The sequence below is a fragment of the Andrena cerasifolii genome, chromosome 10 (assembly GCF_050908995.1).
Source record: "Andrena cerasifolii isolate SP2316 chromosome 10, iyAndCera1_principal, whole genome shotgun sequence".
NCBI lineage: Eukaryota > Metazoa > Arthropoda > Insecta > Hymenoptera > Andrenidae > Andrena > Andrena cerasifolii.
The window spans coordinates 12441389-12456495 of NC_135127.1; the positions used below are offsets into that span (position 1 = coordinate 12441389).

A 15107-nucleotide genomic window follows, 5' to 3' on the forward strand; every position below is an offset into this window, starting at 1 on the left:
CGAAATGAATGAAGCCGATTGATGAAATTTACGCAATAATAAAGTTCAAAAGTGCAGAATGTAGTGGGGAATTAAGACTTATTAGAATCATTTGACCCTGCTTCTTATAGCGTACTAAGGACTTTGATGAGTTTATTTTATACCGGATAGGTGGGGAGGGCGAAGGAGAGGAAACGAAAGACTGCACCATCGAATCGATGGAGAGGGAAAGACAGAAAAGTACGTCGTACATCGCGTTATTTCAGTTGCGGTGCTTTGACATTACGCTCGGACCCTGTAGAGTGTGCAGTATTCGATCTGCGTGGGCGATCGCGCGCAGCCAATAAAAAGATGGAGAAATAATTGCCCAGGAAGAGAGAGCATTCTTTTCTAAAAGTCTTACCCTGAACTTTATTCGTGAAATGTACAGCATCAGCAATGAAGTATTCACATATGAAATATACAAGAATATACAGAAGATTGTATATTTAATAAATTAGGAGTAACAATATGCACTTATCTTTACAAATAACGATAGAATACAATAGAATACTACAAAAGACTGTACAGTATACGTATACATCAATTGCCAGCGATACGCGTAACATCGCTCTTCATCCTCTCTCGCAAATAATATCGACGACGCTCGGTTCCATTAAAACTGGTTCCAAGCATCTATGCACAGCGCTTCCAAGTATTTCATCCAGCAGAAAGTGAACGACACTAGAAGCAAAAGTTAGATCACAATGGAATCCACGAAAGATTATATTCGCGTAAAGAGACAACACCGTCAGCTTACTTTTCATCCGAGACGAATCTCCACAAGTACAGCTGCAAATAATGAGTGTCGACCTGGATCTGCTGCAGGCCATATTTACTGAATGTTCGCAGTCTCACGCATTCCAGGAAAGTCTGCCGATGAAAAGGGAATCGTTATCGTAGGACGTTTCGAAGGGAACATTGATTCTTAGTAGCATTGAATGCACGAAGTGTGTTGCGTAGTCATACAGCACACGCAACAGGAGGGAATAAGGTATCCTCGCGATGCAAAGTGGATAATGGCTGTGCTATTTTATCATTGTGACTGCCCGGCAGCACCTGTTTCCATTACGGTACTCTGCCTGCTAAAAGTATTCTACCTTTAAACTTATTTTGATGATCCCGGTCAGAATGGAGGCTTTGTTGAATTGCACCGACGAGAAGATTTCGATCCGCTCCGAGAATAATTTATGGATGTTCGTTACCAAGGAGGAATCTATGTGACTAGGCGTGTACGACGACCAACTCGATCTGTAGTGGTGTCTGGATACGCTCACGCTGGAAAGCATTGAATTTAACAGAAATCGTAACACGGACAGAATTTATTCTTTACCTTTGCAATGTCTCGTACCTGTGAGTTTTTCTACTGCTGTCGCTGCTTCGATCGATTTGGCCGTCAGAATCGTCGTACAGAGCGGCGACTTGAGTATCAATTACTGTTACATCTTCAACCACTCTCTTCATTACAGCCCTAACTGTTCTTGGCTCGATCGTGTGCAGCCAATCCCTCGTCTCGACTGATTTTCTTAACATTTGCGACACCGCTAAACCTTGAATACGAACGTAATGGTTCAATAAATTCTGCGCCGCTTCCTGAAACTGCTCGCATATCTCCGCGTCAGTTGTAACCATGTTCCCAGACGATCCATATTCGTCGATATTGAACAAATCGTCGGTTGTCGCGAGCTATAATAAAAGTACGTGAGACGATTTCTTATAATTACGTTTCCTCATTTTCCACTTACCAAATATTTCACGTTTGTCTCTTTATACTCGATGCACATTTTACTCAATAAAAGTAGAAGGGTGCGTGGAAACTTTGAAACGTCAGATCCAGTACAGAATCCGCTCACAGTGGCCATTAAATGGAGTAGAAATCCAACTACTAGACCTTCTCTAACTTCGTCCACACAGAAATTCTGTAGAAATTGCGTTTTTAAGCTGAACGACAAATCTGGTTGCAGAAAAACCTGGAAGCACGTTTATGTTTAATCAGCTGATCGAATGAATTCAGTAGCCGCGACATTGTTAGAAGCTATTAAAGACAAAAGACAGACCAATAAGTCTTGTAAGACTCCTTTAACTTTTTCAATGGTAGGCATAACAAGTAATGCCTGAAGTTCTGCCAAACTTCCATCCCCTTCTTGAGACACTTTGGTGGCCAATATTTGCCGCACTTTAACGAGTGCGTCGTTCAAGTGTTGCTTTAAACTGTCCAAGTGATTACGACATTGTTTTCTACCTGCATTGATAACAATGTCTGTACCTATCCTGATAAACAAGAATATATATTTCGGCGCGTATATACATTTCCTAAATCTTTAATTGAATTAATTTCTTTCTACTACCTCGCAAAGTCTGTTTCTTTACATAGCATATTCATAGCTTGTAATCTTCTATGAAATTTGTCTAGTGCTCTCACTAACACCGCTGTGTCAGCTACCTTCTCTACTCTTTTTCCACTTAGCTCAAAGTATTTCTTCATATTTTTCATGATGAAACTATTCAAGCACGCGATAGCTCTTGTATCAAAGTCGTCGGCAAACTCATTCTCATCCGACGGCGGTCGGTTTATGAACAGGTCATTGTAAGATGCAACAATGAGGCACAAGTCGCTCAGAAATCCAGAACTGGCCATGTCTACGAATTCTACGATGTCATTTTCACACATGTGCTGTAAAATATCTAATTGTTCCGTTAGCCTTCCATTCGCGTGCGTCAAAAATTCAGCACACAGAGAATCAGCCGGTTCTTTCAGCTGCAATAACAGGTCCACATTTTCAGCTAAGGATTTAGTCGAGGCATCTCTTCTGTGGAACTGCTTCCTAAGCCTTGACTTAAGCTCCTCTAAAATATCTTCGCAATCCTTTTGTATTCCTTGAAAGGATGGCTTATTGCCATACTGATTTAACACACGTTGCGCATGAATATAATCTTGTACTGCCTAAAAGAATTAAAAGCATTTCTTCGTACACCAATATCTGTAAAGAAGAATAAGTTGTACACATGTTAATACTATGGAACAGAATGTAAACCTGCGCATAATTTTCTTCGTTCATTTTATCTTTCAGGTTGCCAGGCAACTTGAAAAGGAACTGCAACTTTTTCAAGAGTGCATGCACGGAAGACAATTTGGCAATTTCCTGCCTGGTGTCGTGCAATGTGGATGAAATCTGTTCCGAAAACGACGTGATGCTGTCCATATTTTTGGCAAGTAAGTCCATATTGTCCTCCATTTTTTTGAAATCTGTTTTCATCTAGCATCAGAATACACAAGATGAAAATAGATAAAGAAATTTATATTGGTTACGACCAGGTATCTGTATTATTCACCTTTCTGATGGTATCTGTGGCGGATATAAACTTATTATAATTCTCGTACACTAACGTTTGCATATCAGAATGCAATGTTTGGGTGTTTTTTATTATCTCTGCCTCGTGATCCATAATTTGCTTCAACGTGCATTCCTATAAAATTGAGGAAAACATTGATTCTGCTGTCAAACATGTATAAAACACACCCACAACAGAGCAGCAGCAGTAGACTCACTTTTAGTAGCTTGTGGAAATACATATCAGGATTAAAGTGTTGTCCATTGATGTCATAAGGATTATTAGAATTCTCGGCCATTCTGTGTATTTATCCTTTCGGAATTAGGATATCTTGACAGCAGGAGCCTTCCAACTTGTTAGTAGAGCTTTAGGTTAGCTGGTGTTGCCAAGTTAAATAAAGATTACTTATTTAATAAAAGGTTAGGTGAGAGACGCTGTGGGTTGCAGTATAACCTCTTACGAATAGCAAGGAAAGCGTAAAAGAGCGTGAAACAAGTGACCTTTATCGCTGGGTTTTAAAGGAAAGTGGTTTGAAAAGAAATCTTCGGCATTTAAGCTTTCTTTACAGCAGTGCGTTTGATAAAAACGTTTAATATTTATGATACAGAGAAGATCCGAAAAGAATGAAGAGGTCATCGTTTGTTATCGTTGAATTTTATTGCTCGAATAATGTAAAATCGTATCGCGTACAAAAGGATTATGAGAAGATAATCTAAATTTGTGTGGTTCAAAGAGTTGGTCAGTTAGGGTGGTTGGAAAAGAATCTCTGGCTCGGAGTTAACCTCTCCCGTTCAGCTGTGTTGTGACAAGATGAGGTTGTCGATTTGACGAAAACACAGAACGATAGAGTAATTGGAAAAATGCCACACCCGTGTGTCGTGTGCGGCCGTTCCCGTATGAATCCAAACAACAGGGAGGAAGAGTACATGTTCTTTGGCTTTCCCGTTAACGACGAAGCCCGATGCAGAAAGTGGCTGGAATTTTGTTGTCGCGAGGATTTGTACAAACTTACGAAGAAACAGCTGCTCCAGCGAATGGTTTGCTCTAAGCACTTCGAGCAGAAAGATTTCCTAAACGAATATCTCGACAGATTAAATGCCACCGCTGTACCTTCAATTTACGATCCCAAGCAGAGTTTATACAACATAACCTGTGTCCTCTGTCGCCGTTCCCGCAGAGATCCACCCGCTCTGGATTACGATGGCGCGACCTTCCATCATTTTCCTGGCGAGGAGTTTCGTTGTCTCAAGTGGCTCGATTTTGTTGGAGTAGACTCGTATTATAGATTGACGAGGAAGGAGATTCTGTTCTGCTACATTTGTTCGAAGCATTTCGACTGCTTACAGTTTATGCCCGGTCACAAGAGCAGACTGATAGACAATGCTGTTCCTAATATACGAAATCCAGGTCAGCTGGATGGAGTTATTATGGAACTCATATCCGAGCCAAAGTCGTACAGTTCTCCAGAGAAACCTAAGAAACTGGATCCTTTGCCGCCAGCTGTTTTAGAAAGTCAAGCATGCGCGGCTTGTGGAAGGACAAGATCGAATCCTAGAAATAAGGTGGAAAGATATAAGTTTCATCCTTTTCCCGCTTACGAGATTGGAAGGTGTTTGAGATGGTGTCAGTTTCTGGGGAGAGAGGATCTGCTGAAAATGTCTCCAAATCAAATACGAAAGTTAGTACTTTGCTCCAAACATTTCCAAACGGGGCAAAGTTTTCACAAAGTAGGACCGTGCGACGCAGTTCCAACAATAAAGGATATATCACAATTAAATTCTGTTAATTCTACAGAGCAAATTGAAGACGAGCAAGATACTATAGAGGAACCTAATTGTACCAATACGACTAAGGGGATTAAGAAACCAGGTTTCTCAAGACCTTTAGTATCCAGTAAAAAGCCAAAGGTAGATAATAAGCCCACTCCTCTTGCGAAGAAACGGGGGAAATCTAAACGACCAACGCTTATTAACATTCCAAGGCCTGACCCTAACAATATTGAAAATCGGGTGATAAGAAAATTACCTCTTCCCCCTAATTCTAATTGGAAAATTCAATTCACCGAACAGCTCCAGCCCATAACGATCGCAAACAATATTACGTCAAGCATTACAAATAATATGGAAAGTAACATAAAGAAAGTGATTTTACCATTTACTGGCGACATATCAAACTTAGGTGCTCCTATACCAGTGCATAGTTTATCTAGCATTCCTCCAGGTTTATTAATTAAGATAAATCTTCCTAAGCAAGAGCAACAAAAGCCTGCGAAACCTAATAAAAAGCAAACTAAAACAAAAACCGCACATATTCCTACTGCTTCCAATGAAATTGATACGAGGCAACAGGCTTGGGTGAAAAATGGTCAAACATCGGTTACGTTGCCTGCCATAAAGGAAGAAAAACAAGAAATAGATAAAAATGTAGTTGAATTTCTGTCAATCTCCCCAGAAGAAGCGGAAGATAAAAATACCTCTGAAAAATTAGATACGCACGAGGAACTTATTTTACCACATTCTTTGGAAGTGTTAGACGAAGAAGCGGATAATATACAGGAAGATCAATTTTATCAGGACTTTGAGGAAGTAGAGTGTTTGTCCCCGAAGCAAGAAAAGCTTGTACAACGTAAGAAAGTTTCGGGAACAATGCGCAGAACAATTTTCCCTATTAAAAGCGAAGTGAGATACTTTTTGCGTAAACTCGCACCTCATATGCATAGATTGCCCAGGAAAGCTAGGGCGCAAATAAAACTTTCAATTGTTAATATGGTAATTGATCACTTGTAAATTTCCATGAATATAAATAAACGATAGTAATTTTTAAGAGTATACAGTTAAGTAGAAGTATGTGAAATTTATGCAGCTATTTGTATATTTAAAGTGATCAAGTACCTATTCTTGGCACATTAATAGTTAGGATATATTATTTTTCTTATGTATTTATAAAAAGATGGTGATAGGCATGATAATAATAATAGGTTTAAGCAAGAAAAATTTTTCTAGAGTACAAATGAGATTTGTAGCAAATTCTTTGACCGTTTTTATGTGACTTACTTTACATAATTGTTGACATGTACATTTTTAAATGCAAAACATATTGCACTGTTCGAAAACTTAAAGAAAATTTGTCAATTTATTTTGATAATTGGGGAAAAGTCATAATTAATGTTGTACCTAAAGTTTCTGTTAAGCCAGAGTTATAATTTTACTATAAATATTTATGTGAACACATCTATATTTATATGTATGTACATAAATGTATATACATATACACACCTTTGCATAAGGTAGAACTATTGATATGTTGTAAAAAGACGTGTAAAAAGGTTGATTGTATGAAATTTTGTGAAAAAAACTACTGAAATACAAAATGAAAATAACTCGTTTAATCTTGAAACTTCTGCTGAGGCAATTAGTGCTATCGGAAATCGATTAGATAACCGATCAAGTACAAATATTTTATATCGCGCTTATTGCATTAGGATATGCGCTTTTGTACTTAATCACTAACGTAAGTGAGATATAGGAAGGTGTACAGCACGATAACGATCAAATTCATTATTTATATACTTATAATACATATTATTACAAGACTTTGCGATTGCAATTAAATAATATAGTGTGTTTCAACATAATACAACCAAGAAGCCAGCTTCTCTGTATTTAGGCTTTATGTATAGTCAAAGTATACTGGTTTTGTATAGATCCTACACAGATTATAAAGGCTGGATATAAAAACTATACAGAGGAAATGAACATTCATTTTCTTTTCATAATACTTAACTCGTTTTGGTTATTCAGTATAAAAGCTGAAATGTTTTCTGTTTAGAAATATTAAAATATGCTGGGCACTTGTTCCAATGCATCTTTGTATTTTGTGTATATATATGTATATGCTCAGCGGGTGCAAGCTGATTTTAACACTGAAAGTCAATGTGGATTAATTATTTACATATTACACCTAACTACGAAGACTTTGTAGTCTCATTTTCATTTCTTCAAGCTCCTTGGCATCTGGTTCCACGCCTTCTTCTTCCGCGGACGTAGATGCGACCACAGAACCTGGAGTTTCTGTAACAACTGCGGGTGCTGTGCCTAACTGGCCTGCTGTGACTTCCCATAAGATCTGAAACAAGTTCCCCTCGATTCATTAGTTACTATATATTTGCTGCATTCCTCAAGTGTTTGTTAATGGTATAGCAGTTACTTTGTCAATTTCTTCGTCCGCTTCATCCTCCACTTCGTCGGAATCTTCGATAGAGTCCATAGTCTCGTCTAACATTTCTTCGATGATTCCAGCCTTCATCATTTCTTTGGACAACTCCCTCATTGTAGCGGCTACCTCGGGTACCCTTACCAGCGATTGCATAGCTTGCATCACCTCTGTAGATTTTGACACCGAACCGGCTACTCTGATCGTAGCCAGCTGATTCTTCATTTGCAAGGATATAGAGTTCATATGAGCTTTCGAAGTGTAGATCTTGTTACAGGCTTTGCGCGCGCGTATTATCTCCTTCGCGAGAATTTTACAGACATCTTTGTCACCTTTCTTAGCTGCCTCTTTCATAGAACGTTTTACCTTCTCTTCTTCTCTTTGGATCGCTGCATATAAATTCCGTCAGCCGATATTACAATGCACCCTGTGCACTATCCTGCAGTAACTTACCTCTAACCTGCCTATCCAGTTGATAGCCTTCTTTCCTTATCTTATGTGTCCATTCCTGAACCTGAAATAAGATTCCGTGTAAACGACCGAGCGGATATTAGAGCTGACTGCGATTCTAACCATTTCCTTCGGATTTCTTTCCGGGGATTTGCCAAACAAGCCCATTTTCTCGCTATGTTGACAGAAACGTCAAAGGGAGTCTGTGTATTCGTTCCCTACACTTGTTAAACATAACCAAAACTGTCTTCCATTGATTCAAGCGCAGTTCAGGTATAGAATAGACAATAGCCTTCAATCCTATGTACGCGCGTATGTGTACGTACAAACTTTGTCACACCCACACCGATCGGGGGCTCTAGAGCCCCCTTACCATTTGCTTGTCGCACGCAACGTTATCAATTCAGAGTGGAATTCAGTTGCAAGCCTACTAGCGGTTAGAATTCAAACTAGATATGATGAAAATTGATTTTTTACCTGCGCACGGAAATGCAACAAACTTACAATCCAATCTTGGATTTTCTTCTAGTATGCAACCAAAGTTGCAAGCAGGTTTTTGGTAGCTCCTGTAAGTGGAACGAAGTTGGAAACGGAATTTCGAGTTCCGTTGCAGATGTGTAGAAGTGGTGTAGAAATGATAAAATACTTGCGTACATGATTGACGTAAGAATACAGCGTGAACAATATAGTGATTTTTAAATATTTCCATTGGTGTAGATAAAAGGTGCATAGGATGTAGATAAATTTGACCCTTCTCTTTATTCTATTCGTTTCACTTTACATTACATAGGTAAGTCGAGTATCAAATATGGAACATAAAAAAGTATTAAAATATAAAATATAAATGTTACAAAGTAATACAATTACAATTTACACATTATTAAGGATTTAAGGCAGACTTATTCTTCAGTAGCTGCGTCCAAGATCATTTCTCTCAACCAGTTTAACACGTTCTTCACTATCTTTACCCGTTCATTCACAGTTTCGTCAATGGTACGTTCGTATCGATATTTAGGAAAATTCCTGTGCCTCTGTCTTCGCTTCCGATGTCCATCATTCGTTCCATCAGTGTGTCTGCACAAATGATCATTTGCATTTCCATCTTGTACCGTGGGTGCTTCAGATTTACCGTTCTCTGAGACCGCGCGGATAGATAACAAATCATGACGGAGATCCGTGTCAGCGTTGCCCTCCTCTTTAATATCAGAATTTTTCCCTCCACCCTTTTGGCGCTCATCAATCTTTTCCTTGGCGTCGAAATTCCACGGGGCTTGCACTTTCTCCAAGTTCAGAGACAGATTGTATCTTCTTGCGAAAGTTTCCACGGGCATCGAGAAGGTCTGTAAGCTGTCGTCAGCTGAATCGCGTTTCCTTCGTTCCTTCGGCGAAATCAATTTCGCCGATTCGCGCTTGGAGATTCTCTTCCCCCCGCTCGTTCCGATTGTCCTATCAGCATCTTTCGTCTCTGGATCCTTTCTTACGGTACGAACAATGTTACCTTTCGCGGGCACGCAACAAGGGCACTCCTTGTTCAATAGGTGTTCGCAGACTTTCCTGGAAATCGACAGGGCGTACGAGCCATCCTTCAATTTTCTTATCTCCAAAGGTAGCTTCACACCATCGCCGACGTAATACAGCTCCGAGCTCTGTAGACCCTGGATATCATCCGTGTAATTATCCTTCTTCTTCATCGTAATCGTCCCCAGGTACGCGAAACTCTTTTCAGGGGAATCCTCACCCGAGTATTCTGTACTCGAGCCGGTGCTACTTTCCACTTCTACTATTTCATCTGTATTTTCTTGGTCATCATTGTCATTTCTCGCGGTAACAGCTGAAGCGCCAAGCAAACTTTCAGTGTAGATCAATTTATATTTCGACGTGGTGAACTCTGATTCTTGCTTGCCAACTTTGACCTCCTCTGATTCCAGCTTTCCGTTCTCTTCTGCCTCCACTATTGGACAAGCGGTAGCCCCTGCAGACGCTAATTCCAAGTGTTTCATCAGCTCGGGATTCCTCGTTGCTCCGACCAAATCAGAACTCAAAGGCTCCGTTGCAGATGAAACCGTGCTTTCAAAACTTTCATCCCGAAGTAACTTTGTACTCGTAGCTTTCCCTGCCAATGATTCTACTGGATTTGTGATTCCTCTTTCGTCGGAATCTTCCAAGATCCCATCGCCTTCCTGATATGGGCTAGTAACTTGCTCTGCTTCTTCGTCGGAACTGCATTCACTTTGCATGGTATTGGCAACGATCGATGTATCAGATAATTCTCTGTCAGAACTTTTTCCGGTGCTCTTTAAAACAGCTGCAGTTGAACTGTCCTCGGAGACGTCTGAGTGCTTCAAATTTTCTTCCCCTTTCTTCGCGTCATCCATGCCTGCTTCACTTTTAGCGATATCCAATAACTTCTTCATATCCACATTCGACATATCCATCGCCTCAGACTCGACTTCACCCCCGGTCGTCGTAATCTCCATGTTTTCCATTTCCATTATACTAAGCTCCTTGTCCAAAGCGGCCTGGATCACTGCCTCGTCGAAATCGTCATTGCTGGTCGCATTTTCTGGCTTGAAGGTGTTTCGAACGCTTTGAACGATCATGTTTTGAACAGCTGGGTGCTTAGCTGCCTGTAAGCCGACGGCTGGGTCACGGATAAGAGTATTAACAATACCTTGCAGCCTTTCTAAATCGTTAGGAACCGGCGTTTCCTCGTTAGTCGTGGGTTGCAGCGTAACCAGATTCGTAACCCATTTGCCGCTTTTAAATTGACGCTCTGCGACGGTCATCGGTGGTAGATCTGCATTGGAAGCGGGCGCAGCTGCCATAGTGTTGCGTAAATTGTTTCTAATCACGTTCGTCGCCCAGCTGCTATCGAAATTGTGCCTGGCGACGTTGGTCACTTTGGTCAACAGATCCTTCACTCTATCCACGATCATGTGCTGTATCGCCGGCATAGATACGATGCCCTTCAAGTTCGGAACGCCTACGATCTCTTGCAGCAGATCTTGCCCGGTCGAACCTACAGTTTCCTCGTTCCCCTCCATTTCGGGCGAGTCTCCCGTCGCGAAGTTATTAATTACCGTCTTAATCGCTTTCTGGAGCAGCGTGTTGTCGCAGAACGGCAACGTCTGCCCGGATGCATCCTTTATTTCTGCAGCCTCGTCGGCGCTGGAGGATTTCAGCGTGGATTCCACGAGAGAATTCTCTTCATTTTCGTCCCGAATCGTTGCCGCGACCTTTTCATTGTCCGTATTTATGAAATCCTGATCGATCCCAGTATCTCTCTCTGAGTCGGCGGAATCTATTGTCTCGTCCATCAAAGAGTCGCTATCCAGACTTCTTTCTCCGTCCTCTTCATCCGTGCCGGGGATCTTTTGCACGGGCTTGTCAGATTCGAAATTCTCTCCTTCGTAATCTCTCCTTAATGGACCAGCATTATCCTCCATTTCCGGCGATTCGGTCGAGTAGTCCTCCGAGGAAAATTCCTCGCCCATCGCAGTGTCTTTGTCATCGATTATTTCTGGTGCACCAGCTTCATCCGCGGGTGTTAAGCCTTCAAAAGTTACTGCTGTTGTTTCTTCCACGTTGGAAGAAACCTTTGGCTCGTTATAATTTGGATCGTTTATATTACCTTCCATGCTGCTTTCTAAGTTCTGGCTAGCATTATCTGCCTCGGAATTCCCTGTTCCCCAGAATGGATTATTCCTTCCTACAAGGTCCCCGTCGTCTCGACTTGCATCATCAAAGTCTGGAGCACCGTCCATAGGTGATTGGTCTTCAGAAGCATCTTCATTCGAATTCTTTACTTTCATGTTCGTCACCATTTCGCCAGACTGCATGGAAGACTCTTTGGGAGAATCTAGTCGACTCTGCAAGTTCGAATCATCGTTCTGATAACCTAAGGGGTTAGCATTCGTGGCTTCGTCTTTGGTTCCACGAAGATCGTCAAAACTGGAGGGCCCATCGTTACCAAAGTATTCGTTCGTCTCTTCAGTTCCTTCGGTGTAAGCCTTGGACGCGAAGTATGCGCTCGTTACTTCCTTGATTTCAGAGTAATCCAGAGTTTCACTGCCGGTTGTTTCGTATTCGTCGGAGGCTTCCCCCGAGCTTACAGGCGATTCAGCGTGTGCCGTTTCTGGACCAGTAGCTTGCAGTGGACTTTCAGAATATAGATTCTCTTCGACGCTTGTAGTTCCTAACGATTCAGACTGACTTTCGTCATCCACGCTTACGGAAGTCATCGTTGAGTACTCAGGAAGCTGCGAGTGCATAGATTGCAGATTGAAATCGGGACCAGTAGAATCTTCTCGGGATTGTTCTCCCTGCGCGTCGTCATGATTGATTTCTGTAGGATTATCCTGGAGGTCAGTCACTTCTGGAGCATTCTGTGACGTTTTCGATGACGGCGCAGGATTGGTTCTTGTGGCAGATTGACTTGGTTTTTTGGTAACATTTGGGAGGCATGTACGTTGCTCAATAGTTTGTTGATTGTTTGTCAAATCATGGCCTCGATCGGTGGGCCTGCGTTGCCCAACGATCGAATCAGAACTGCCAGCGACTGGATTAAATGGAATGTGATTTTTCGGCGGGATCTCCCTGGGAATCATTTCTTGGTATATCGCGAATCTAGGATCTGCGGGGTAACCGTTGTATGGAATATAGGGCAACCTTTCGTTTCCTCTTTGTAGCAGAATCGGATTCATTGTACTGACTAAATGGTTGGGGATATGTCGATGAGTATCGTGGTACCATGCAGGCAAAAATCTTTGACGTGGAACATTTGCATACATTGACGTTTGGTGTTTGGTCTTGCCGGGCAGTACCTTCTTATTTTCTCTCGTTAACCAGGGCTGTCTTGGGTTAATGCCTTGATTGGTCCCTTTCCTAGGCGCAGCGCTGCTTTTCTCTCTGCAGTAACAGATGTATTTATCATCCTCGAAAACGTTGGGGCTTGGCATCACGTTTTTACGAGCAGCGCCAACATTCTGGTTCCTGGACTTCAATTTTTCTCGAATAGCTTTTATAATTTTAACATTATAGTTTCCATCAGCCGCGCCTTCTCCTCTTTCCAGTTCCCGCGACATTGGATCACGTTTTGCCGCTGTGTCAGGATTTTTCTGGTTCACAGGGTATCCGGTATCTTTCTCCTCGTTGTAAGAATTTCTCGCATTCTTTAACCTCAGAATGGCCTGATTAATTTTTTCCTTGGCTACGGGCACAGAGAACCTCTCCCTGCGCAACGGTGTTTTGCAACGCTTCGTCTTTGGGCTTTTGCGAATCAAAGTTTCCGCTCCTTCGCTTTTACGCGCTTTGTTCTTCTCGTCCGTAGGCATTAGAATTAATAAACTCCTCTTGGCGCTTTTCTTCGGACCAGATTCTGATTCATCGTGAATCAGTGGGAGATCCGGGGACATCGTGGCCAATCTGTAGAAATAAAAAAGAATTATTTATTTAATGGGTAAGTAATTAATCCTTTGGATTGCATAATATTGCAATACAAAAGAGAATAAGAATAAGAAAAAAGAAAGCATATAATTGAGGTACATAGGTACAAACGATTATCTTTATAATGAAAGTCAATCGAAAGTTGAAATATTTTTGTCGCTTGTAAATGCAGAAAGAAAGGCACCAAACATTCGCTCCACTAGCCGACACCGTCCTCGCGGCGCGTGACACCGGAAAGCTATGCGAAGGACAAGTCGAATAGGCAAGGTGATTTCGAGTTAGTATTGCCCCAACTGTTATCACGATAACACGCTCGCGCCCGTTCTATCCGAAACCGTCTATTTCGACTTTGCCTAGCTCGTAATAAAGGCTAGTTCGCGTGTTAATTAAGCAGACCAGTGTGACACTGATACAAGTGTGGCTCCAGAGTGGAAGAAAGACAAGGGTAGCTGGGGCTGTCCACAAATGGGAGATCATCTCAGCTCCGAGTGAGTAATTGCTATACGTATTTTAATCTAAAATTGTCAAATTCAACACGAGATGTATCGATTTGAGAATTTTTCGCGAATTCAAAGCTCGATCCATCAATTATTTGCGAATTTCTCGCGAATTCAATGCTCGATCTATCAATTTGCGAATTCTCCGCGAATTCATACTCGATCCATCAATTTACGAATTTTTCGCGAATTCAATACTCGATCCATCGATTGGGCGAAGGATAACTGAAACATCGCTGACGTTAAAAGTTGCGCCACCAATGCTCTTGGACGACTAACATACTTTCGCGTCTGCAATCCAGCAGACTGGCCTGTAATCCTAAAATCGTCCAAGAAGGAGCTCGTTTGAAAAATTGAAAGAATGTTCGTATGTACTCTGCGGGAAGCTAGATAAATGGTACGGGATAAGGAGAATTTATGAGGGAGTGCTGGGTCGTACGGCATAGGGGGTTGAGATATATTCTCTAGGAAATTTGTTGAATTATCTCTCGTAAATATGATATTCCTTTCCAAGACAGAACCCGCACATTATTACGGCACGATATTTTTAGTAGCAATTTTTCAAACGATGCTCCCGATTTAATGATAATTAATGAAAGCTGTCGGTTACCTGTCGCTAGCTGTACTTTTGCTGGTCTCGTCATTCTCCAGCTCAACACTTCTCGAGCACGTTGTTGCGGCGAGCGTTAAAACTATCGCGGAAATTAAAATCGAACGACACATAACGACCACGTAACTCAGTCGTGATCACTAGCACATTTAAATATTCCGTCTGAACATTAATCGGTATTGGCTTCTCTCCTCGTTCTATTCGAAGCGAACGGTACCAGGATCGTTCGACGACTGCAGAATGTGGCACTCGGTGCCTATATTCGACAAAAATTGCATACATGTTTTGATATTTCTGTGTTGCAAAACCAATTGTGCCAGGCAATACTGTGTCGTAATATATGTATGTAATCTTGCTGTGAGTACATATGTGTACATATGTATTCTGTGATATTTGGACTGCAGATAAATTATGTCAATGAAAACGAGACGCCAATATAGGTAGTTGCCTTACTCTATCCTCGATACTTTTCTCAAGAAATAGCTTCCATTTTATGAATTTGAATTATCATTAGCTCGGTTTAAACGCAATCTCGAGTGCTA

At 41.4% G+C, this 15107-nt stretch overlaps 4 protein-coding genes and 1 long non-coding RNA gene across 7 annotated transcripts in view; 2 read left to right on the forward strand and 3 right to left on the reverse strand.

The window, feature by feature from the left end:
- Positions 1-450: 450 nt before the first annotated feature.
- Vps51 (vacuolar protein sorting 51) lies at positions 451-3707 on the reverse strand. Its single transcript, XM_076821199.1, has 10 exons — positions 3569-3707; positions 3352-3486; positions 3054-3275; positions 2367-2962; positions 2076-2289; positions 1764-1988; positions 1370-1704; positions 1119-1296; positions 779-891; positions 451-702 (listed from the first exon to the last, which is right to left on the reverse strand). The coding sequence occupies exons 1-10, from the start codon at positions 3647-3649 to the stop codon at positions 594-596; spliced, it is 2208 nt and encodes a 735-aa protein (XP_076677314.1). The 5' UTR covers positions 3650-3707; the 3' UTR covers positions 451-593.
- Positions 3708-3798: 91 nt separating this feature from the next.
- Positions 3799-6739, forward strand: LOC143373711 (uncharacterized). The gene has a single exon (XM_076821200.1). The coding sequence runs from the start codon at positions 4212-4214 to the stop codon at positions 6135-6137; it is 1926 nt and encodes a 641-aa protein (XP_076677315.1). The 5' UTR covers positions 3799-4211; the 3' UTR covers positions 6138-6739.
- Positions 6740-6893: 154 nt separating this feature from the next.
- Positions 6894-8355, reverse strand: Vps24 (vacuolar protein sorting 24). The gene is made up of 4 exons (XM_076821212.1): positions 8137-8355; positions 8017-8077; positions 7558-7952; positions 6894-7476 (listed from the first exon to the last, which is right to left on the reverse strand). Exons 1-4 carry the CDS (start codon positions 8179-8181, stop codon positions 7312-7314), a joined length of 666 nt encoding a protein of 221 aa, XP_076677327.1. The 5' UTR covers positions 8182-8355; the 3' UTR covers positions 6894-7311.
- Positions 8356-8753: 398 nt separating this feature from the next.
- On the reverse strand, positions 8754-14788 carry LOC143373707 (uncharacterized). Its single transcript, XM_076821192.1, has 2 exons — positions 14566-14788; positions 8754-13437 (listed from the first exon to the last, which is right to left on the reverse strand). The coding sequence occupies exons 1-2, from the start codon at positions 14676-14678 to the stop codon at positions 8913-8915; spliced, it is 4638 nt and encodes a 1545-aa protein (XP_076677307.1). The 5' UTR covers positions 14679-14788; the 3' UTR covers positions 8754-8912.
- The window catches only part of LOC143373724 (uncharacterized), a 79247-nt gene continuing 77978 nt past the window's right edge, over positions 13839-15107 (forward strand). For all 3 annotated transcript variants that reach the window (XR_013086518.1, XR_013086516.1, XR_013086517.1), the window contains exon 1: positions 13839-13946. This is a non-coding gene — a long non-coding RNA (uncharacterized LOC143373724). The remainder of the gene's footprint in view (positions 13947-15107) is intronic.

Coding starts and splice junctions, on each gene's coding strand:
- Vps51 (XM_076821199.1), bottom strand. CDS start 3,649: ATGGCCGAGAATTCTAATAATCCTTATGACATCAATGGACAACACTTT. Junction 2,963..3,053: donor ACGAAGAAAATTATGCGCAG/GTTTACATTCTG, acceptor TAATTCTTTTAG/GCAGTACAAGATTATATTCA. Junction 1,989..2,075: donor GAGTCTTACAAGACTTATTG/GTCTGTCTTTTG, acceptor ACGTGCTTCCAG/GTTTTTCTGCAACCAGATTT.
- LOC143373711 (XM_076821200.1), top strand. CDS start 4,212: ATGCCACACCCGTGTGTCGTGTGCGGCCGTTCCCGTATGAATCCAAAC.
- Vps24 (XM_076821212.1), bottom strand. CDS start 8,181: ATGGGCTTGTTTGGCAAATCCCCGGAAAGAAATCCGAAGGAAATG. Junction 7,953..8,016: donor ACTGGATAGGCAGGTTAGAG/GTAAGTTACTGC, acceptor ATTTATATGCAG/CGATCCAAAGAGAAGAAGAG. Junction 7,477..7,557: donor CGGACGAAGAAATTGACAAA/GTAACTGCTATA, acceptor AACTTGTTTCAG/ATCTTATGGGAAGTCACAGC.
- LOC143373707 (XM_076821192.1), bottom strand. CDS start 14,678: ATGTGTCGTTCGATTTTAATTTCCGCGATAGTTTTAACGCTCGCCGCA. Junction 13,438..14,565: donor AAAAGTACAGCTAGCGACAG/GTAACCGACAGC, acceptor TTATTTCTACAG/ATTGGCCACGATGTCCCCGG.